General features: G+C 33.4%; 2 protein-coding genes across 2 annotated transcripts in view; one reads left to right on the top strand and one right to left on the bottom strand.

Annotated features, from left to right (window-relative positions):
- The first annotated feature begins 10,675 nt into the window (after positions 1–10,675).
- Positions 10,676–23,499, top strand: part of LOC126746367 (acyl-CoA Delta-9 desaturase-like) — a 36,445-nt gene continuing 23,621 nt past the window's right edge. Inside the window, exon 1 of the mRNA XM_050454593.1 lies at positions 10,676–10,807. The gene's annotated coding sequence lies outside the window, so the exon portion shown is untranslated. The remainder of the gene's footprint in view (positions 10,808–23,499) is intronic.
- Positions 10,813–18,277, bottom strand: LOC126746366 (uncharacterized). Its single transcript, XM_050454591.1, has 9 exons — positions 18,090–18,277; positions 17,867–18,034; positions 17,566–17,818; positions 17,294–17,510; positions 17,070–17,240; positions 13,897–14,129; positions 13,616–13,824; positions 11,247–11,512; positions 10,813–11,193 (listed from the first exon to the last, which is right to left on the bottom strand). Exons 1-9 carry the CDS (start codon positions 18,114–18,116, stop codon positions 10,908–10,910), a joined length of 1,830 nt encoding a protein of 609 aa, XP_050310548.1. The 5' UTR covers positions 18,117–18,277; the 3' UTR covers positions 10,813–10,907.

Raw genomic sequence — 23,499 nt, forward strand, 5'->3', positions numbered from 1 at the left:
ATAAAGATTCATTCGTTACATTCTCAATCAACAGCGAAAACTGCCTGGACTAAAATATCTTTAACTGTCAAAACTAAACTATAACCTTTGCTACTTGTGTGTCTCTGAAGGGAGCAATGGCCTTTACTACCTAAGCTGTATCTGTCAGATCAATGACAATATCGATTCAATACAGAGTGGGCTTTGCTACAAACAGTGGTCCACAACTGTGACTTGCTTGACGAAATGTTTTTCTTATAAAGAATTCCTTCTTTTTCGGTTACGTACGACACTGACGTCCTACTCACGGCAGATATTATTATTATCATTTGACAGGTAGTAAAGGCTATTATAATGACAATTGTAGCTAAGGCTAGCTACCAAACGTTTACCAATTTGTTTAGACAAGACAGTAGGCTTATGTCATCATTTTTCTACAATTTAATTGTTTTTTTTTTCGTTATATTCTTAGGACTGCCTGGACTAAGAAATCTTTTACTATCAAAACTATGTGGCTTTTGCTACTTGTGTCTCTAAAGCAAATGGTGGCCTCTACTACTTGGACTATATCTGTAAAATGTATGATGACCATACTAGCGTTAATACAATGTGGGCTTTGCTACCAATATAGTGATCCGCCAGTGTAATTTGCTTGGACATGACAGGAGACTTGTGATTTCACTATAAAGATTCATTTATCAAAATGGACTATGAATTTTTTTACTGTTAAGTTTAATTACACTGGGACCGTTTGTTTAATTAAAAAACTTATTATTTGCACGAGTAAGAGCTGTGCGAAGCACGGACGACGGACGGAATGTTTTTTTTTTTAAATAATTTTTTTTTAGGTTACGTACGGCACTGATGTCAGATGTCAATGTCATCATTTGACGGGTCGCAATGACAACTGACGTTTGATAGTTAAGCCCACTGCGATTTTCTTAGAATTTTGACTATAGATTCGTTCAACAGCATTCTCACTTTATAGAAATATTTCTTTACTCTTAACAGAAGACATGTTTAACTCTCAAAACTCTATGGCCTTTGCTACCTTTGTCTCTAAAGAGAGTAATGGCTTTTACTACCTGGGTTATACCTTTCAATCAATGACAATACTAGCGTTAGTGGGCTTTGCTACTAATACAGTGGTTCGTCACTGTGATTTGCTTAGACAAGACAAGAAAGGAAAATACAGGCATTTTTGACTATAAAGACTCGTTCGTTACATTCCCAATAGATGGCAAAAACTTCCTGGACTAGAAATCCGCGTGTTTACTATGTCTCTATCTGTGTCTTTGAAGAGGGTGGTAAGACCTACTTATGACAGATGTCATTGTTATCATTTGACAGGTAGCAAAGGCCTTAATGACCATTGACGTTTGGTAGTTCAGGCCAGTGTAATTTGCTGAGACAAAGCAGTAGGCTTGTGACTATTAAGATTCCTTCTTTACGTTCTCAATAGATGGCGAACACTGACAAATCACTAATATAGGTACAAGTATTAACTTTTGACTATAAAGATTCATTCGTTATATCGAAAGCGAGAACTGTCTGGACTAAGATATTTATAACTGCCAAAACTATTTAACTTTTGTCACTTGTGTGTCTTTAAAGGGAGCAATGGCCTTTACTACCTAAGCTGTATCTGTCAGATCAATGACAATACTATGCTAGTGTTAATACAATGTGGGCTTTGCTACCAATATAGTGATTTGCTTGGACATGACAGGAGACTTGTGATTTCGAAGATATTTGTTTTTTTCACTATAAAGATTCATTTATCAAATTTTCTGGATTGCCTGGACTAAGAATTTTTTTACTATCAAAAACTACGTGGCCTTTGCTACTTGTGTCTCTAAAGCAAATGGTGGCCTCTACTACCTGGACTGTACCTGTAAAATTCACGACTATACCAGCCTTAATACAACGTGGGCTTTGCTACCAAAACAGTGGTGCACCACGAGGATTTTATTGAGGAAAAATAAAACAAATGTGCGGTTTTTTTAAACGCTATTTTATTAATTACATGGTACCATTAAAAAGATAAATATCCCCGAATCAATATGCAACCGCGTAAATAAAACTCGCATTTAAATATATGTATATCCATCGAACGAGCGAGAATTCCGCTTTAAAAATACTTACACCGAAATCGACTTCGCGAGCATCCCAAATATTTTGATACACTGATGCGTTTCCGACGAGCTTCTTCTTTTTGTTTTTTTTTTTTATTGATTCCTTTTTCAACATCAAGTCGTCGTAAACGTTTTCGACGAATTTAAATTGAATATCAACAAACAGACAGACGTATATGCCTATATTCGAGTAGAAATCGGATGTATTCCTTAAGCACGGACTCGTTTAATAACGTCACGTTCCCATTTGTCATCTGTCACTTGTCAAAAAAAGTCGGATATGATGTCATCCCTCTTCTGTCCCCCCCCATTAGCAGTGATTTATAATAAATAGATGAATATTATCAGAAGTCCTGATACCTAATAATTAAACATTTTCCAGTGTAGATTTATTTTGTTGTCCTTTTTATATGTCAAAAATACATAAAACATTATTTTTTAAGGTTGGACTATTTTTCACTGTGACGTCACTGGACATCTGTCACTTGTCAAACTCGTATACGACGTCATCGGCCCCTCCCTGGTGATTTATTATGGATGAATATTATCCTGAATATAAACGATTCGTTTATGCGTTTTATGTATTAAAAATGCAAACCGATAATCTGGATCCGCGCGTTTAATAATTACGCGCCGAATATTTACAGTGCGGCCGTCAATTCGATGTATAGAGAACCGGCAACAGAAAGGAACTGGAATAAATTGCGGGCATCATTAAATTTAGTCGGTGTAATGTGTTATTCTAATCTGGACCGATTTATAATGATTTAACGAATTTATTACCGGCCCCCCCCCCCTAGCCATGGCATTCCGATATATACAATAATATATAGAAACGCATTTACGGGCGTTGACGGGGAATTAATTATTAATTCGATCGCGTATAATTGATTGCGACTGTATCCCCCCCGGTACGTAGGAGAATTGATGTGATTTTTATTAATTAAAACGAAAAAAAGTACCTTTAGTTCGTGCGGCCATGTGTCGTAGCAATCACCTATCACTCTGTTCCTCCATTATATTCATTTTTATCCAAATAATCGCGGAAAAATCACTAAAATTGCACAAAAAAAGCAACACAATTGACATTTCACACAAGACTGTTGACAATAGAGCTGTCATTCTGTGACAAGTGACAGCTGTCTTGCAGGGTAAACTAGCCAAACGAGTGCCGACGTTGCCATGTCTCTTATTTAATATTAAAAAATTGCAATAAATTATTAAGGGCTTCAAATGAAAACCTTAAAGATGCTGGATAAAGTTGAGGATTCTCACTTTGAACTCGTTGACCAGTGACATTTTAGACAGTTATTGTAAAATTTATTGCGACGTTGCCATATGTCATAAATTACAAAAAAAGACTCTGAGCATTAAATTGCGAGGTTTTCTCCCTAAACTCGGCGTCACCTGTGCACCATTTTAAAAGAAACAAATCCTCAAATAAGAGCAATTTCCCTCCCCCTCCCCCGCCCCCGCTACCCTTTCGGAGGGCGGCGAAAACAATAAAATGTAAATCCAAAATGTCACGATAAATCTCGCGGTGGTGCGAAAAACAAAAGAAGGTGCAAGCGGAAACGACTTATATATAAATTTAAAGGGCGTCGCCGCCTCTCCCTTGGACCCTTTATAGTTACTTACGCGGATTATGGTCGGGTAAAACTGCTTTTGACGCCTGATGATTTTTATCAACTGTAAATTCTTATTTAAGTTAACGGGGTTTAAAAAAAAATAATAAAATAAAACTCGGTCGCGTTTTGTCCGTCCCGGGATCTTAATTGCGAACTTACCAGAACGTAAAATGTGAAACACGAGAAGGGGTTGGGTCGGAGTGCAATTGAAAATTATTACATGCCTCCTCCCTCCCACTCCTCCTCACACACCGTAATTAAATTTTATACGAATTTTAGGAAACGAGCGGGTGGGCAGTTTTTGGTGTTATCGTACTCGCGAGAGGATGAAATTAACGTTTTATCGCATCGTAATGAACTCGATGCGGTGTTGCCAATTCGAAAATTTAAAAAAATTGTGGCACAAGACAACACCGCTTCGATTTTTCTAGTTGGGGGTGCTTCTGGTTGTACCGGAAATGTGACTTAAGTTCGTTATTTTAAATGGGACACCCTATTTATTATTGCATTTTCGGGTTCTACGTGAAATTCTAAGAATTTTGATGGGTCACATGCCATAGTTTATTTAAAGGGTTTTTGAGATATTTGCAGTTGAAACTCGAAAAATTTTCACCGAGCATATCTCAAAAACCGTTTTAGCAAAGTATGGCATGTGACCCATCAAAATTCTTAGAATTTCACGTAGAATTTAAAAATGTAATAATATATAGGGAGTCCTTATTAAAATAACGAAGTTAGCACTTGTTTCCGTTTTTTCAAAAATGCACATCCTGTGTATTATTGCATTATTGAATTCTACGTGAAATTCTAAGAATTTTGATGGGTCACATGTCATACTGTATTAAAGAGTGATTGAGATATCTGCCATTAAAACTGAAAAAATTATAATGTTTAATCGAATATATCTCAAAAACCCTTGAACCAAACTATGGCGTGTGACCCATCAAAATTCTTAGAATTTCACGTAGAATCCAAAACTGTACGAATACATAGGGAGTCCCATTTAAAATAACGAAGTTAGCACCTGTTTCCAGTATAACCGAAAGTGTCGGGATTTTAAAAGTTTCTTTATTGAAAAGGGCATCCTCGAAAACCCTTGGCACATATATTTAAATGTACTGAAATAGGAGCTTTATAACCTTAAAAACTGAAAAAATTGAAAATCTTTAACTGAATATATCTCGAAAACCCTTGGTTTAAACTATGGCATGTGACCCATCAAAATTCTTAGAATTTCACGTAGAACCCAAAAATGTAATAATATATAGGGAGTCCCATTTAAAATAACGAAGTTAACACCTGTTTCCGGTAGAACCGAAAGTGTCAGGATCCTAAAAGTATCTTTATTGAAAAGAGCATCCTCGACAAGCCTTGGCACATATATTTAAATATGCTGAAATAGGAGCTTTATAACCTCAAAAACTGAAAAAATTGAAAATCTTTAACTGAATATATCTCGAAAACCCTTGGTCCAAACTATGACATGTGACCCATCAAAATTCTTAGAATTTCACGTAGAATCCAAAACTGTAATAATATATAGGGAGTCCCATTTAAAATAACGAAGTTAGCACCTGTTTCCGGTAGAACCGAAAGTGTCAGGATCCTGAAAGTATCTTTATTGAAAAGGACATCCTCGAAAACCCTTGGCACATATATTTAAATATACTGAAATAGGAGCTTCATAACCTCAAAAACTGAAAAAATTAAAAATCTTTAACCGAATATATCTCAAAAACCCTTGAACCAAAATATGGCATGTAACCCATCAAAATTCTTAGAATTTCACGTAGAATACAAAACTGTAATAATATATAGGGAGTCCTTATTAAAATAACGAAGTTACCACCTGTTTCCGTTTTTTCAAAATTGCACATCTTGTATATTATTGCATTATTGGATTCTACGTGAAATTCTAAGAATTTTGATGGGTCACATGTCATACTGTAATAAAGAGTAATTGAGATATCTGCCATTAAGACTGAAAAAATTATAATGTTTAATCAAATATATCTCAAAAACCCTTGAACCAAACTATGGCATGTGACCCATCAAAATTCTTAGAATTTCACGTAGAATATAAAAATGTAATAATATATAGGGAGTCCTATTTAAAATAACGAAGTTAGCACCTGTTTCCGGTAGAACCGAAAGTGTCAGGATCCTAAAAGTATCTTTATTGAAAAGGGCATCCTCGAAAACCCTTGGCACATATATTTAAATATACTGAAATACGGGCTTTATAACCTCAAAAACTGAAAAAATTGAAAATCTTTAACTGAATATATCTCGAAAACCCTTGGTCCAAACTATGGCATGTGACCCATCAAAATTCTTAGAATTTCACGTAGAATCCAAAAATGTAATAATATATAGGGAGTCCTATTTAAAATAACGAAGTTAGCACTTGTTTCCGTTTTTTCAAAATTGCACATCCTGTGTATTATTGCATTATTGAATTCTACGTGAAGTTCTAAGAATTTTGATGGGTCACATGTCATACTGTATTTAAGAGTGATTGAGATATCTGCCATTAAAACTGAAAAAATTTAAATGTTTAATCGAATATATCTCAAAAGCCCTTGAGCCAAACTATGGCATGTGACCCATCAAAATTCTTAGAATTTCACGTAGAATCCAAAAATGTAATAATATATAGGGAGTCCCATTTAAAATAACGAAGTTAGCACCTGTTTCCGGTAGAACCGAAAGTGTCAGGATCCTAAAAGTATCTTTATCGAAAAGGGCATCCCCGAAAACCCTTGGCACATATATTTAAATATACTGAAATACGGGATTTATAACCTCAAAAACTGAAAAAATTGAAAATCTTTAACTGAATATATCTCGAAAACCCTTGGTCCAAACTATGGCATGTGACTCATCAAAATTCTTAGAATATCACGTAGAACCCAAAAATGTAATAATATATAGGGAGTCCCATTTAAAATAACGAAGTTAACACCTGTTTCCGGTATAACCAAAAGTGTCAGGATCCTGAAAGTATCTTTATTGAAAAGGGCATCCTCGAAAACCCTTGGCACATATATTTAAATATACTAAAATAGGAGCTTTATAACCTCAAAAACTGAAAAAATTGAAAATCTTTAACTGAATATATCTCGAAAACTCTTGGTCCAAACTATAGCATGTGACCCATCAAAATTCTTAGAATTTCACGTAGAACCCAAAAATGTAATAATAAATAGGGAGTCCTATTTAAAATAACGAAGTTAGCACTTGTTTCCGTTTTTTCAAAATTGCACATCTTGTGTATTATTGCATTATTGAATTCTACGTGAAGTTCTAGGAATTTTGATGGGTCACATGTCATACTGTATTAAAGAGTGATTGAGATATCTGCCATTAAAACTGAAAAAATTATAATGTTTAATCGAATATATCTCAAAAGCCCTTAAGCCAAACTATGGCATGTGACCCATCAAAATTCTTAGAATTTCACGTAGAACCCAAAAATGTAATAATATATAGGGAGTCCCATTTAAAATAACGAAGTTAGCACTTGTTTCCGGTATAACCGAAAGTGTCAGGATCCTAAAAGTATCTTTATTGAAAAGGGCATCCTCGAAAACCCTTGGCACATATATTTAAATGTACTGAAATACGGGCTTTATAACCTCAAAAACTGAAAAAATTGAAAATCTTTAATTGAATATATCTCGAAAACCCTTGGTCCAAACTATGGCATGTGACCCATCAAAATTCTTAGAATTTCACGTAGAACCCAAAAATGTAATAATATATAGGGAGTCCCATTTAAAATAACAAAGTTAGCACTTGTTTCCGGTATAACCGAAAGTGTCAGGATCCTAAAAGTATCTTTATTGAAAAGGGCATCCTCGAAAACCCTTGGCACATATATTTAAATATACTAAAATATGAGCTTTATAACCTCAAAAATTGAAAATCTTTAACTCAATATATCTCGAAAACTCGTGGTCCAAACTATGGCATGTGACCCATCAAAATTCTTAGAATTTCACGTAGAATCCAAAAATCTAATAAAACATAGGGCATTCCATTTGAAATAACCGAGTTAGTCCCTTCTGCCACACTAATTATTATAAAAAAACAACATTAAATCCGTTTAAAAAGAGCATTACAAACAACTTTAACCTAAGGAAAGTGGGGCAATAATTAAAACAAGTTTTCACAACCGCTATCTTAAGGAAAGTTTTCGTCTGTCTGTAAACAAACTTACTTAGCAACAGCATCAGAAATAGTTTAGTTCCCCGCGTCTAGAATCCAGCTGCAGCTGTGATATTTTAAAATTTTAATTTATGCACAAAGAGCCGTGTACGCTTTACACTAAACCGGCAAACTTTAGCTCCAAAGCGGCGTTCTGCCGTTTCGAGTGTCGTCATTGTTACAAACCCTCAAAACGTAATTTCGGGTGTTTTGTACAAAATTTTTTTTTTGTACATTTATGTCCTTCGCGTTTGGGGCTCGATAAACCCCCGGTCAATTATCATAAATAGAGGGAAAAGCCGTGCAAGTGTCGCGTTCATTTGTTTCAATTTCGCGGTAATTACTACAACATTTAAATCGATCGGTGTAACTATCAAAGTTACTGATTTTACCGCCGACAGCAATTTATGGACGCACCACCCCTATATTTACATAATTGTAAACTGAGCCTCTGATGGCTCTAAATTATATAATGGCATAGGCTTAACGTGTATTTTATAGTTGTTTTAGCATTTCGGATTTATTTACTTTCTGTTTAGAACATTTCCGATTTACTAGAATATCCGGTTATACCGGAAACAGGTGCTAACTTCGTTATTTCAAACGGGACACCGCATATATTATTACATTTTTGAATTCTATGTGAAATTCCATGAAATTTGATGGGTCACATGACATACTTTGGTAGAAGTTGATATATCTAGTTAAGCATTTTTAGTTTTTGAGGTTATAAAGCTAAAATTAATTTTGTAGAGAAATGAATATGACAAGGGTTTTCAAGGATGCCCTTTTTGCTTAACATATTTTTAAGGTCCTAGTACTCACGGTTATACCGGAAATGAGTGCTAACTTCGTTATTTTAAATGGGTCACCCTATATATTATTTGATTTTTGGATTCTAGGTGAAATTCTAAGAATTTTGATGGGTCACATGCCATAGTTTGGATCAAGGGTTTTCGAGATATATTCGGTTAAAAATTTTAATTTTTTCAGTTTTAACTGCAGATATCTCAAAAACGCTTTTATTAAAGTATGGCATGTGACCCATCAAAATTCTTAGAATTTCACCTAGAATCCAAAAATGCAATAATATCTAGGTTTCCCAGGTTCAAAAAATCGGAAACGGGTGCTAACTTCTTTATTTTAAATGGGACACCCTATATATTATTACATTTTTAGAATCTACGTAAAATTCCAAGGAATTTGATGGGTCACATGCCATACTTTGGCACAGCGGTTTTCGAGATATTATCGATTAAAAAATGTATTTGACAGGTTTACATAGAAAAAAATATTAATATATTAATGGGGAAAATTATTATTTTTTTGTTAAATAGTCATGAAAGCCAAAAAACTGAAAAATGTTCACCCAAGTATATCTCAAAAACCCTTTGTCCAAAGTATGGCATGTGACCCATCAAAATTCATGGTTTTTCAGGTAGAATCCAAAAATGCAATAAAGTCTAGGTTTCCCAGGTTTGAAAAACCGGAAACGGGTGCTAACTTCTTTATTTTAAATGGGACACCCTATATGTTATTACATTTTTAGAATCTACGTAAAATTCCAAGGAATCTGATGGGTCACATGCCATACTTTGGCACAGCGGTTTTCGAGATATTATCGATTGAAAAATGTAATTTTGTGACATTTGACAGCTGATTATGTTGACAGGTTTACATAGAAAAAAATATGAATATTTAAATGGGGAAAATTATTATTTTTTTATTTAATAGTCTTGAAAGCCAAAAAATTGAAAAAAGTTCACCCAAGTATATCTCAAAAACCCTTCGTCCAAAGTATGGCATGTGACCCATCAAAATTCATGGCTTTTCACCTAGAATCCAAAAATGCAATAATATCTAGGTTTCCCAGGTTTGAAAAACCGGAAACGGGTGCTAACTTCTTTATTTTAAATGGGACACCCTATATGTTATTACATTTTTAGAATCTACGTAAAATTCCAAGGAATCTGATGGGTCACATGCCATACTTTGGCACAGCGGTTTTCGAGATATTATCGATTAAAAAATGTATTTGACAGGTGATTATTTTGACAGGTTTACATAGAAAAAAATATTAATATATTAATGGGGAAAATTATTATTTTTTTGTTAAATAGTCTTGAAAGCCAAAAAATTGAAAACTTTTCACTCAAGTATATCTCAAAAACCCTTTGTCCAAAGTATGGCATGTGACCCATCAAAATTCATGGATTTTCACGTAGAATCCAAAAATGCAATAATATATAGGGCGTCCCATTAATAATAACGAAGTTAGCACTCATTTCCGGTATAACCGGAAGTGCCAGTCTATTGAAATTATCGTCAGTGGAAAGATCATTTTCGAAAACCCTTGGCAACACTTCAATATAAATACATTTGAGCTTCATAACCTCAAAAAATCGAATGATTAAAAAAAATTAATTGAATATATCTCGGAAACGCTTGGTTCAAAGTATGGCAAGTGACCCATCAAATTTCATAAAATTTCACGTAGAATCCAAAAATTCAATAATATACTATGGAATGGCCTAAAGTAATCCAGGTGCACCTTGGCGGGAGATTTGAAATTAAATAATCAAACACTTATTTATAAATCACACGTAAAAGTGCGTCATAGATTCATTAATCGGCAATACTCGGCGGTCATTTATGTCTTCAAAAACGACTTAATTTCTTATGGACTGCATATCGGATACTTATATAAAAAGTCAATTAGGGATACTCGTCTAATTTACGTTAATAAGGTTCCGTTATTAAAATCGTTATAATTAAGAGGTTGTTGAGGCGAAAGTAAGTGCTTATGGCATACAACAGTTAACAGTTTAGTGTCGGTGGTAACGGTCGATCCAAAGGGTAACTACATTTTCAGTCTATTTATTTATTTATAGCCAATGCAGCTAGTTACACAATATCACTTACACCTAACATTTAATTCAATTTTCCCTCCATTATCTCAATGTAAAAACTCAAACCTTTGTTGAGGTCGATCCGTCCGGGTCCCTCCGCCCCGGTACTTCCGCAATAACTTCCTCCAAATGACGTCACGCCTCTTCCACATGTATTCCATCAAGATGGCCAACAGGGCTGCCAATATGCCAACCGTTAAAATGCCAAAAGAAGTGATGACGTCATTGAGACGAGCGCTTTGATAAGTGGTGGTGAGTTCACAGGGGGGCAAAGAGGGCGCTATCAGCGACCCGATGTACTGATGGATGCCCAACTCGGTCATCTTAATCAAGCTTTAAGCAAGTAAATGATTAAATCTTGATCGAAATGGTTGATTTAGTTATACCATAAGTTCAAAGATCTCCGATAGGGGGATTTGAGGGAGAGCGGAAACGCGATGGTGCTTATGGTCGACTTGACCGGGATCTCCTGGATCTCGTAGCGGCACTTGTGTCCGCTTATTTTCCAGATCAGTTTCCGGGCTATGTTTCCGGTTGCGAAGAACCCGTAGTTTCCTTTTGTGGCCTTCAGTAGGCCGTCTTTGATGTCGTTTATGTTGTTATGGAGGTACCCGCGTAGGTAGATTTGGTTCAGTTGGGTCTCGTTCATTGACTATATTGGGAAAAAAATCTAAGTATAACCCTCTGAGAAAGTCTCTCTCAGTCACTCACCCTAACCTCAAAGTGTCTTAATACTATAGTTTTTGTTAACAAGAGACGGGTTGTGCAACTGAATAATGTGTGATATTCTAGCCCCTCTGACGGCTTAAGGGTATGTTTGCGGAAATAGTGACTCACAGAAGATATGTGCGTCTCATCGAGAACTACGAGTTTTATTAAAGGTTTTTTTAAAAAAAATTATGTTTTTTGGAAGAAAAATTAAAAAATCTCTAAAAATTGCACTTTTGTAGTTTTTTCTGTGTAAAATGTTTATGGTGCAAAATTAAAAAAAAAATCATTTGGATTAATTAAACCTGCATCATTTCCGAATAAAACGGTGTATCAGGTTTAGCGCTAGCATCCATACAGGGTGAGTAATGTTCATTTAAAAACACCCTTCTTGATACTTTTTTTATTTAAATTTTAATAACTTTTTAGTGGCGCCACCTAGAGCCAAAAGGCTTATAGACGGTTTGTAGCCTGTAATAAGGAGTATATTTTCCCATATCAACCCCCTTTCTAAGTAAAGCCGTTTTTGAGTAATGAATTTTTAAACATTTTGTCACTTTGGAAATTAATTGTGCCTGCCCTGTTTGTCATAAATGAACCAAAATTCGTCGGGCAAATGCGCCATTCATTTTACTACGACCCACTAAAATCTCATTTTTTCACCATTATAACAAGTACCCTAAAAGTAATTTTTTTCAAAAAAAGTACCAAGCGCTAAAAATCACCCTGCGCACTGGTTATTTACAAAGCAAGTCATGGCCGCGTCTCCATGGCAACGAATACACACGTGGATTATCGTCAAAAAAGACCATTTTTACAATCGAAATTTAACCACTAAAACCGATTGGAATCTGATCGGAATTGATTTTAATCTGTTCCTGAAGCTTTCCACTATTTTTCCATGTTCAAATCATAACGTAAAAACCATTTTTTATACCCTAAAACGTCGTCTGAAAATGGTCGATTTTGACGTCTATGCCCGATTTTAATGGCGGCGGTTTTGACGACATGGCGTCAAAATGGATGAATCGGCTCGGACTTACTTTCGAATTTCATCGATAAAATGCTTAAAATAGCTCGAAACTTTCTGAAATTGGTATGGAAATATTCAGGAGACTCTGGACAATCCGAATATACGCATATCTTTTACCGAGTCGCGTTCTTTTAGCCGTGATAATTCGGCAAGTTTTGACGTTTTAAGAATTTACCGTGCTTTATTATAATAATATTGTGCGACACAGTGGACCATACAAGGCATTTTGCTAGACAAAAATTACGATACAGTGGGTCCTAATGATAAAAAAAAATCTAATCGGGATTTAATTTATTTATTATGTTGGACTATTTTTTTAAAAAATGTTTGTTGTTTGCCCTATTTGATTGAAATTTGGTATTTGGGGTTTATTCAGAGTATAATTATTCATTTTTGCAAATTTTTGAAATATTGAGTTTTAGGTCACGTGACTATCAACACTTTTTTCCTATTGGCCCGATTTGATGGTAACGCATTGTCAAATTGTTATTTGACATTTCACACATAACCTATTCAAGAGAATGACACTAATAACTACAGTGTTGCCGGATTGTGAAGCACGTTTTATTTATTTTGTTACATAAATGAAGGTGTCGGGCCAGAGGGTTTATTTTGTTTAAAGTTTTATTACAATATCAATTTTTTTATATAACTACTTTATAGTAATTTGTGTCAACATCTCACACAGTTACACTCTTAAATTTTACGTATCAAATGAGGGAAACATAAACAGTTGATGCGTATTAAAATAGAGTAATTGTAATCGATATTTTTATATTAATAATACGAACGTTAAACAATAGGAAAGTTACAGAATTTATCATTTACTTTGCTAATAACTGCCGACTTTGACCTAAACTTTAGGGACTTTTTGACACGTATGACAACACTGCTGAATATCCTTATGAAAAATTGACATATCGGGGAGTTTTCGCATAGCAATGGTTTTGAAAATGACGTCATTTATTAAGAAGTTTTTTAGATTGGTTGATTTAGATTGAAATAAGGTCTTACCCTCAGAAACACTTCGTCCGGACTATTCTTGGTGTATCCGATATCGTAGTCGCTCTCCAACAGATCCTGCACCGTTCTAATTCGGGTTAATTTAACCGACAACATCGAGGTAATAAACGCCGAATAGGAATTATAGATTATTAAGGCGAATACCAACGATATTACTATAATTACATTCCCCGTGTAGGATTTCGGCTGGATTACTGAACCTGGATGGGAGTAATGTTGCAATTAATTTTATACAGGGGGTGACTATTTGACCGAAAAATAAAAATAAATACCTTGCATGCTGAAGACGCCGGTGATCCAGAGCATGGCGTCGGATATGGCAAAAACGTAAAGATTCGTCCCCGGTCGGTTCGAGTTAATGGTATTCTTGATTATGTATACGGCCATTACCATTGCAAATACTAAGCCTGTGCCCAAAACACTTAGTAATAAATCGGGCTCGAACGGGGCCAAGAATATGTCTCTGGCGCTATGCGACTGTTCCGGTTTTAAGTAGATATTCCGGCTATCAATAGGAAAATGTTTTGTTTTTTTTTTTTGAATATTCAATTGTGAGGTTAGGGTTGGGTTTAGGTTAAAACTGTCTTTTGCATTGGTTTAGTTGGGAAAAATTAGCTGAAAATGAGTATAATGTCGAGGGAGTTCGGTTGGTTTTCAAGGGAGTTTTTTAAATTTGTTGATTGTGAGGTTAGGGTTAGTTGTACGGAAAAACTAGCCTCACCAAAGGATTAGTTAGGAAATTTTGCATGAAAATGAGTATAATGTCGACGAGGTTCGATTGATTTTAAAAAAAGTTTTTTGGTTGTAATGTTACGATATCCTGAAAAAAATGCCTCTTTTTAATAATTTTAGAAAATTTTACTTAAATTTTGTATTAGTCTTGCTACAATTAATTTAAACGTACATTTGAATTAAACCAATTAAAATAACCAAATTACCCATCATGCCTTAACAGAATTACATAATTGACCGACCGATGACTTCCTGTGCAATTTGGACCCCACAACTACAATTGCATAATAAATTAATTAAATGACCACCCTTTTTTAAGCTTTTTTTTTTAAATGGGCGTGGCCGCAATTTATAAAAGTTACGTCATAGTAAAAACTAAGCAACTTTGGAAATAGTAATGAAAAAACTGGGCGTGGCTAGGGGTCACGATCGAGCCAATAAAAATTCTACCATGGACATTCTAACATTAAGAAAAATGGTTGGGATTTAATGGTATCCAAGTGTATAAAATATTTAATTTCTATGTGTCAGAACGTCGATGGTTTTCTATAGACAGTCCAATAAAAATTCTACCATAGACGTTCTAACTTTTAGAAAAATGGCCAATATTCATTTAATGGTTTCCCGTATCAAAATGAAAAAAAAAAATTTCTATGTGTCAGAACGTCGATGGTTTTCTATAGACAGTCCAATAAAAATTCTACCATAAACGTTCTAACTTTTAGAAAAATGGCCAATATTCATTTTACGGTTTCCAGTATCAAAATGAATAAAAAATTTAATTTCTATGTGTCAGAACGTCGATGGTTTTCTATAGACAGTCGAATAAAAATTCTACCATAGACGTTCTAACCTTTAGAAAAATGGCCAATATTCATTCAACGGTTTCCAGTATCAAAATGTATAAAATATTTAATTTCTATGTGTCAGAACGTCAATGGTTTTCTATAGATAGTCCAATAAAAATTCTACCATAGACGTACTAACTTTTAGAAAAATGGCCAATATTCATTCAACGGTTTCCAGTATCAAAATGTATAAAATATTTAATTTCTATGTGTCAGAACGTCGATGGTTTTCTATAGACAGTCGAATAAAAATTCTACCATAGACGTTCTAACTTTTAGAAAAATGGCCAATATTCATTCAATGATTTTCAGTATCAAAATGTATAAAACATTTAATTTCTATGTGTCAGAACGTCGATGGTTTTCTATAGACAGTCCAGTAAAAATTCTACCATAGACGTTCTAACTTTTAGAAAAATGGCCAATATTCATTCAATGGTTTCCCGTATCAAAATATAAAAAAAAAATAATTTCTATGTGTCAGAACGTCGATGGTTTTCTATAGACAGTCCAATAAAAATTCTACCATAGACGTTCTAACTTTTAGAAAAATGGGCAATGTTCATTCAATGGTTTCCCGTATCAAAATATTAAAAAAAAATAATTTCTATGTGTCAGAACGTCGATTGTTTTCTATAGACAGTCCAATAAAAATTCTACCATAGACGCTCTAACTTTTAGAAAAATGGCCAATATTTATTCAACTGTTTTAAATGTATAAAATATTTAATTTCTATGTGTCAGAACGTCGATGGTTTTCTATAGACAGTTCAATAAAAATTCTACCATAGACGTTCTAACTTTTAAAAAAATGGCCAATATTTATTTAATGGTTTCCAATATCAAAATGTATAAAATATTTAATTTCTATGTGTCAGAACGTCGATGGTTTTCTATAGACAGTCCAATAAAAATTCTACCATAGACATACTAACTTTTAGAAAAATGGCCAATATTCATTCAATGGTTTCCCGTATCAAAATGTAAAAAAAAACTAATTTCTATGTTTCAGAACGTCGATGGTTTTTCTATGGACAGTCGAATAAAAATTCTACGATAGACGTTCTAACTTTTAGAAAAATGTCCAGTATTCATTCAACAGTTTCCCGTATCAAAATGTAAAAAAAATTAATTTCTATGTGTCAGAACGTCGATGGTTTTCTATAGACAGTCCACTAAAAAATTCTACCATAGACGTTCTAACTTTTAGAAAAATGGCCAATATTCATTCAACGGTTTCCCGTATCAAAATGTATCAAATATTTAATTTCTATGTGTCAGAACGTCGATGGTTTTTCCATAGACAGTCCACTAAAAAATCTACCATAGACGTTCTAACTTTTAGAAAAATGGCAATATTCATTTAATGATTTTCAGTATCAAAATGTATAAAACATTTAATTTCTATGTGTCAGAACGTCGATGGATTTCTATAGACAGTCCAATAAAAATTCTACCATAGACGTTCTAACTTTTAGAAAAATGGCCAATATTCATTTAATGGTCCCGTATCAAAATATAAAAAAAAAATAATTTCTATGTGTCAGAACGTTGATGGTCTATAGACAGTCCAATAAAAATTCTACCATAAACGTTCTAAATTTTAGAAAAATGGCCAATATTCATTCAACGGTTTTCTGTATCAAAATGTATCAAATATTTAATTTCTATGTGTCAGAACGTCGATGCTTTTTCTATAGACAGTCCACTAAAAAATCTACCATAGACCTTCTAACTTTTAGAAAAATAGTTAATTTCTACTACACATGCCTAATTTAAGAAAAAAAATCCTTTAAATAACAAGTAGAAAAATCAAGCTTCTCTCTCCTGGAAAATCCTGGAATATGCCCTAATTTCTTACTTACACAGACTGTATAATATTATGCGTGAAAACCATGTCGTTGTAGCGATCCGTGGTCCTAACGACGCTATCCAGACCGATATCCACCTCCTGGGCGACCACGCCCCCCAGTAACCCAGTCCAGTTTCCCGAAGACAACCTGGACCCCATCGTGGGATACTTCGTGACCGATTTACTGGAAAAAAATTTATAATTCTCCTTATTGTCGTGTTCTGGAAAAGTGGGTACCGAGCATTTAGACATGACACAAGAAACTCGGCCACTCGATCCATGTTTTCCTCGTCATTATCCTCCAGGAACACCGTGTCCTCCCCGGGGGTCGTTTGGGCGCTTTTCGAGGGCGGACTCATCCCGAATATGAGCGGGAACTTGTGGAAGTTCATTCTGGACTCGACCGGTTGGAATTTCTTCAAGGACTCGGTGCCGGTCTTGGGGTTCCAGTAACCTGGAATTGGTGACGTCAGTGAACATTGCGTAATAGTAAATACTTTTTTTTTTACCTAAAGGCAACACCACAACCGATGCATTATCGTTCCTCCGGATCTTATATAGTTGTAGCATACAGAACGACCTGTCGCTCTCCAGTTTGCTGGTGTTCCTCCCGTGTTCGCACAACTCCTTAAAAGTCGTGTTAAAAGTCTCATTTTTCCTCAGGACCTTATTGAAGGGCATCAGGGGCTGTAGGTCTCCATTTTTACTGTTCTTCGACAGCACCGTGGTCTTACTGACGCAATTGCCCACTGAAGTGAAGTTCTGAAACACTGGATGAAACAGCTGCTTAATTAGTAGAGTTCGAGTTACCTGTGTAGCGTTTCTGGTAGCAACAGCTATCACCATATCTACAGACAACGCTATTGGTCCTACTCTTAGGTACTGTAGGACCAGTTTGTCTGTGCGGTTGCTACTGTCTACGAAAGAGAAAATGTTCAGCCATCTGAATTTTTCTTCGCCCTTTGCGAGGGTCTGGATCTGCAACAGTGAGTGTTGCTGATTTGTGACGTTTCGGAACTGTTCAATTTCTCACCTGACGTATGTAATTGTCAAAATCCATGTTGATTTCGATAAAAGACACCACCAGGCTTTTCTTGAGGTCTGCGCGGTTGAAGTGGAGGCTCCGTTGTAATGTGAGGTAAATGCCGTGTTTGCTTAGACAGGGGATGTACTGGTGGATCGCCTTGATGTTGCAAGCTAGAAAAGGAAAGACGAAGGAAGTTGGTGGTAAATGTCTTCCTGAAAACTTTGGTTTTCCATATTTTCCAAACACTTGAAGTCTGATCTCTATCTGTAGCCTGGAATTTCTGAGTCAAATTTCACACTTTTTCAGGCCCTCGGAGTGGGTTTCCATGCACTTGAGGTCTCTGAAATAATTGCTCAATTGCTCCAGAAAATTGACGTTATCTTTGACATTTTTCCAGGCACTTGAAATGGGTTTCTATGTCTCTCAATTGTTAGTTCTTTCCAGGCAATTTATAGGGTCATTATTCTACATTTTCCAGGCACTTGAAATGGGTTTCCACGTCTTTCAATTGTTAGTTCTTTCCAGGCAGTTTATAGGGTCATTATTCCACATTTTCCAGGCAATTGAAGGGTGTTTTCCAGGGATTGAAGTTCCTAAAATAATTTTTGAATTTTTCCAGGCATTTGGGGTCATTTTTACGAACTGTTCCAGGCATTTAAAGTGGGCGTCCGTGCCTTTTAATTCTTCGTTTCGTCCAGGCAATTGTTAGGGTCATTATTCCAAAAGTGTTCAAATTCCTGGAATAATTTTTTAATTTTTTCCAGGTAATTGAGATATACATTCACGGTAAATATCACACTCTGTTTTTACTTACAATAAATTACTTAAAAATCATTGCTGTGATAAACAAAGAGAGAGAGAGAAAGAGAAAGAGAAAAAAAAAGAGAGACATTTTTGAAAAACAAAAAATCCTTACTCGAGTTCATATGGGGGAGAGAGAGAGAGAGAGAGAGAGAGAAAGAACAAAAATTTAGTTGGGCTAGAAGTATCACTATCCTGGGCTTCAAAATCACTACTGTGATAAATAAATTATATCAATATCTTGAGCTAACAAGTGTGCTAACAGTAATGTGATAAACGCGATATGCTTATTCTGAGCTCATACGAGAGAGAGAGAGAGAGAGAGAGAGAGAGAAAGAAAAAATTAGTTGAACACAAAGTATTTCAAAATCATTATTGTGATAAACATATGATTATTTTTTTATGCCTTCATATCATTGCTGTGATAAATAATTAATCATTATCTTGGGCTTGAAAATCACTATCGTGATAAATTAAATAAATGATCAGTATCTTGATTAATAAAAGTAATACAAAAAAAAGATCTCAAAATGTTTTCAAATCATTGCTGTGATAAAAAAAAATTATCACTATCTTAGAACTTCAAAATCGCTGTCGTGATAAACATATTATCTTTATGTTTTGTTTTTGCAAGAGACAGAGATAGAGGGACAGAGAAAGAGGGATAAAGAAAACAAATAAGTTGTGATGAAAACTTTTTAAAATCACTGCTGTGATAAAGAAATACATTATCTTTATTCTGAGATTATACGAGAGATAGAGAGAGAGAGAGAGAGAGACAAAAAGAAATAGAGAAAAAGAAAAAAAATTAGTTGGGCTCAAATTTTGTTAAATCACTTCTGTGATAAATAAATTCTTAATATTTTGAGCATAAAAATAAAATAAAACATTTTTTTTAATTATCTCACAATCCTTCATAACCGCTACTGTGATAAATAATTTATCATAATATTAAACTTATTAGTTGGATGAAAAATATTGATCTTAAAATCATTCAAAATCACTGCTGTGATAAACAAATTATCGTTATGTAGGGCTTTAAAATCATTACTGTGATAAAATAAATTCACTTGATGTTGAGTTAAAAAGAGTGACAATTTTTTTTGATCTAAGGATCCCTGCTGTGATAAACAAATTAATATTATCCTGGACTTAAAAACCATTACTGTGATAAATAAATAATCATTATTTAAAGCTAATAAAAATAAAAACAAATTACTTTAAAATCACTGCTGTGATAAATAAACTCTCAGTATCTTGAGCTAATAGTAGTGACATTTTATTTGATTTATGGATCCCCGCTGTGATAAACAAATTATTATTATCCTCGGAAATCACTACTGTGATAAATTAATTATCAACACTCTGAACTATTTTATAAAACATTTTTTTTTTCAATTCCCTTGAAAATCACTACCGTGATAAGGTAATTAATATTATCTTGAACTTGAAAACCATTACTGTGATAAATAAATATACATCATTAAGAGCTACTAAAAATAAAAACAAATTACTTTAAAATCACTGCTGTGATAAACAAACTTTCAGTAACTTGAGCCTTTAAATCACTGTTATGATTAAATAAATTATTATTATCTTGAGCTAATGGTAGTGATAATTTTTTTTCTGATCTAAGAATCTCAGCTGTGATAAACAAATTATTATTTTCCTCGGAAATCACTACTGTGATAAATTGATTATCAATACTCTGAATTATCTTATAAAACAATTTTTTTTCTTATTTTCAAATTCTTTAAAAATCATTGCTGTGATAAGAAAACTATCATTATCCAGGGCTCGAAAACCATCACTGTGATGAAAAAATAATCATCATTTAAAGCTAATAAAAAGTGAAGAGAAAAAACTAAAAAATCACTGCTGTGATAAATAAGCTCTCAGTATCTTGAACCTTTAAGTCAATGTTATGATTAAATAAAGTTTTATTATCTTGAGCTAATAGTAGTGACATTTTCTTTTGATTTATGGATTTCTGCTGTGATAAACAAATTATTATTATCCTCGGAAATCACTACTGTGATAAATAAATTATCAATTCTCTGAATTATTTTATAAAACAATTTTTTATTTATTTTCAATTCCTTTGAAAATCACTGCCGTGATCTAAGGATACCTGCTGTGATAAACAAATTAATATTTTCCTCAGAAATCACTACTGTGATAAGCAAATTATTATCATTATGCAGGGCTCGAAAACCATTACTGTGATAAATAAATAGAAAATATTTAAAGCTTATAAAAGTGAAAAAAATTGCTTCAAAATCACTGCTGTGATAAATACTCTCAGTATCTTGAGCCTTTAAATCACTATTATGATTAAATAGATTATTATTATCTTGAGCTAATAGTAGTGATAATTTTTTTAATTATTTAACGATCTCTGCTGTGATAAACAATTTATTATTTTCCTCGGAAATCACTACTGTAATAAGCAAACTATCACTATTCTGGGCTTGAAAACCATTACGGTGATAAATAAATAATCAGTATTTAAAGTTTATAAAAGTTTAAAAAAATTCTTCAAAATCACTGCTGTGATAAATAAACTCTCAGTATCTTAAGTTAATAGTAGTGACATTTTCTTTTGATTTATCAATCCCTGCTGTGATAAACAAATTAATATTCTCCTGAATTTGAAAACCATTACTGTGATAAATAAATATACATCATTTAAAACTACTAAAAGTAAAAACAAATTACTTCAAAATCATTGTTATGATTAAATAAATTATTATTATCTTAAGCTAATATTTGTGACAAATTTTTTTTGATCTAAGGATCCCTGCTGTGATAAACAAATTATTATTATCATAGAAAATCACTACTGTGATAAATTAGTTAACAATACTCTGAACTATTCTATAAAACAATATTTTTCCTTATTTGTAAATCCCCTGAAAATCACTGCTGTGATAAGCAAATTATTATCATTATCCTGGGCTTAAAAACCATTACTGTGATAAATAAATAAAAATTATTTAAGGCTAATAAAAAAGAAAAAAATTTGCTTTAAAAATCACTGCTGTGATAAATACTGTCAGTATCTTGAGCCCTTAAATCACTATTACGATTAAATAGATTATTATTATCTTGAGCTAATAGTAGTGAATATTTTTTTCTGATCTAAGAATCTCAGCTGTGATAAACAAATTATAATTTTCCTCGGAAATTACTACTGTGATAAATTGATTATGAGTACTCTGAACTATTTTATAAAACATTTTTTTTTCTTATTTTAAAATTCTTTGAAAATCACTGCTGTGATAAGCAAATTGTTATCTTTATCCTGGGCTTGAAAACCATTACTGTGGTAATTAAATAATCATCATTTAAAGCTAATAAAAGTGAAAAAAAATTACTTCAAAATTACTGCTGTGATAAATAAACTCTCAGTATCTTGACCTAATAGTAGAGAGTTTTTCTGTTGTTTTAAGGACTCCTGCTGTGATAAAAAATGAATATTATTTTGGACCATCCCTATAATAAATAAAAATAACTATTAATTCCAGGAATTGGGACACTTCAGAACACGTGGAATAAATGGAAAAATTATTCCAGAAGTTTGAAACAGTTGAAAAATTATTCCAAGAGCTTTTGAAATATATTTGAAATGCCTGAACTGTTCAATTTCCAGGCATTTCAAATTTATTTTATATTTCTAATGATCTTGGAATAATTTTTCAACTTTTTCAAACTCCTGGAATGATTTTTCTATTTATTCCAGAGGTCACTTTTGTCATTTTCCAGGAAGTTGAAGTGATTTTTCCAAGGAATGTGGGTAAGTTCTGAAGTGTCCCAATTCCTGGAATAAGTAATTTTTTTATTTATTCTAGGAAAACTTTTCTGCATTTTTCAGGAAATTCTGTTTAGTTTTTCCAAATTTTCCAGGACTCCCTGATATTTTCTTAAGTTCTTGAAATAATGTTTTATTTATTCCAGGAATAATTTTTGTCATTTTCCAGACAGTTGGAGTAATTTTTTCAAGCGTCTCAACTTCCTGGAATAATTTTTTTATTCATTCCAGAATTCATATTTAGCATTTTCCAGGCAATTGAGATCATTTTTCGAAATTTTCCAGGCATTGCAAATATTTTCTTAAGCTCCTGGAATAATTTTTTAAATTTATTCCAAGGGCTATATTCCAAATTTTCTAGGCAGTTGAATAGGGTTTTTTTGGTCGGTTTCAAGCTTCTGGAATAATTTTTTATTTTTTTCCAGACTGAGAACTTCCTGGAAAATGGCAAAAATGACTCGTGGTATAAATGAAAAAATTATTCCAGGAGTTTGAAAGAGTTGAAAAGTTATTCCAAAATCTTTAGAAATTTATTTGAAATGCCTTGAAATTGAACAGTTGAGGTATTTCAAATATATTTCTAAGGATCTTGGAATAATTTTTCAACTTTTTCAAACTTCTGGAATAATTTTTCCATTTATTCCAGAGGTCACTTTTGTCATTTTCCAGGAAGTTGAAGTGATTTTTCCAAGGAATTTGGGTAAGTTCTGAAGTGTCCCAATTCCTGGAATAAGTAATTTTTTTATTTATTCTAGGAAAACTTTTCTGCATTTTTCAAGAAATTCTGTTTAGTTTTTCCAAATT

The sequence above is a fragment of the Anthonomus grandis genome, chromosome 17 (genome assembly GCF_022605725.1).
Source record: "Anthonomus grandis grandis chromosome 17, icAntGran1.3, whole genome shotgun sequence".
NCBI classification, from domain to species: Eukaryota; Metazoa; Arthropoda; class Insecta; order Coleoptera; family Curculionidae; genus Anthonomus; species Anthonomus grandis.

Coding starts and splice junctions, on each gene's coding strand:
- LOC126746366 (XM_050454591.1), bottom strand. CDS start 18,116: ATGGATTTTGACAATTACATACGTCAG. Junction 17,819..17,866: donor CTACCAGAAACGCTACACAG/GTAACTCGAACT, acceptor CCAGTGTTTCAG/AACTTCACTTCAGTGGGCAA. Junction 14,130..17,069: donor CATAATATTATACAGTCTGT/GTAAGTAAGAAA, acceptor TCCTATTGATAG/CCGGAATATCTACTTAAAAC.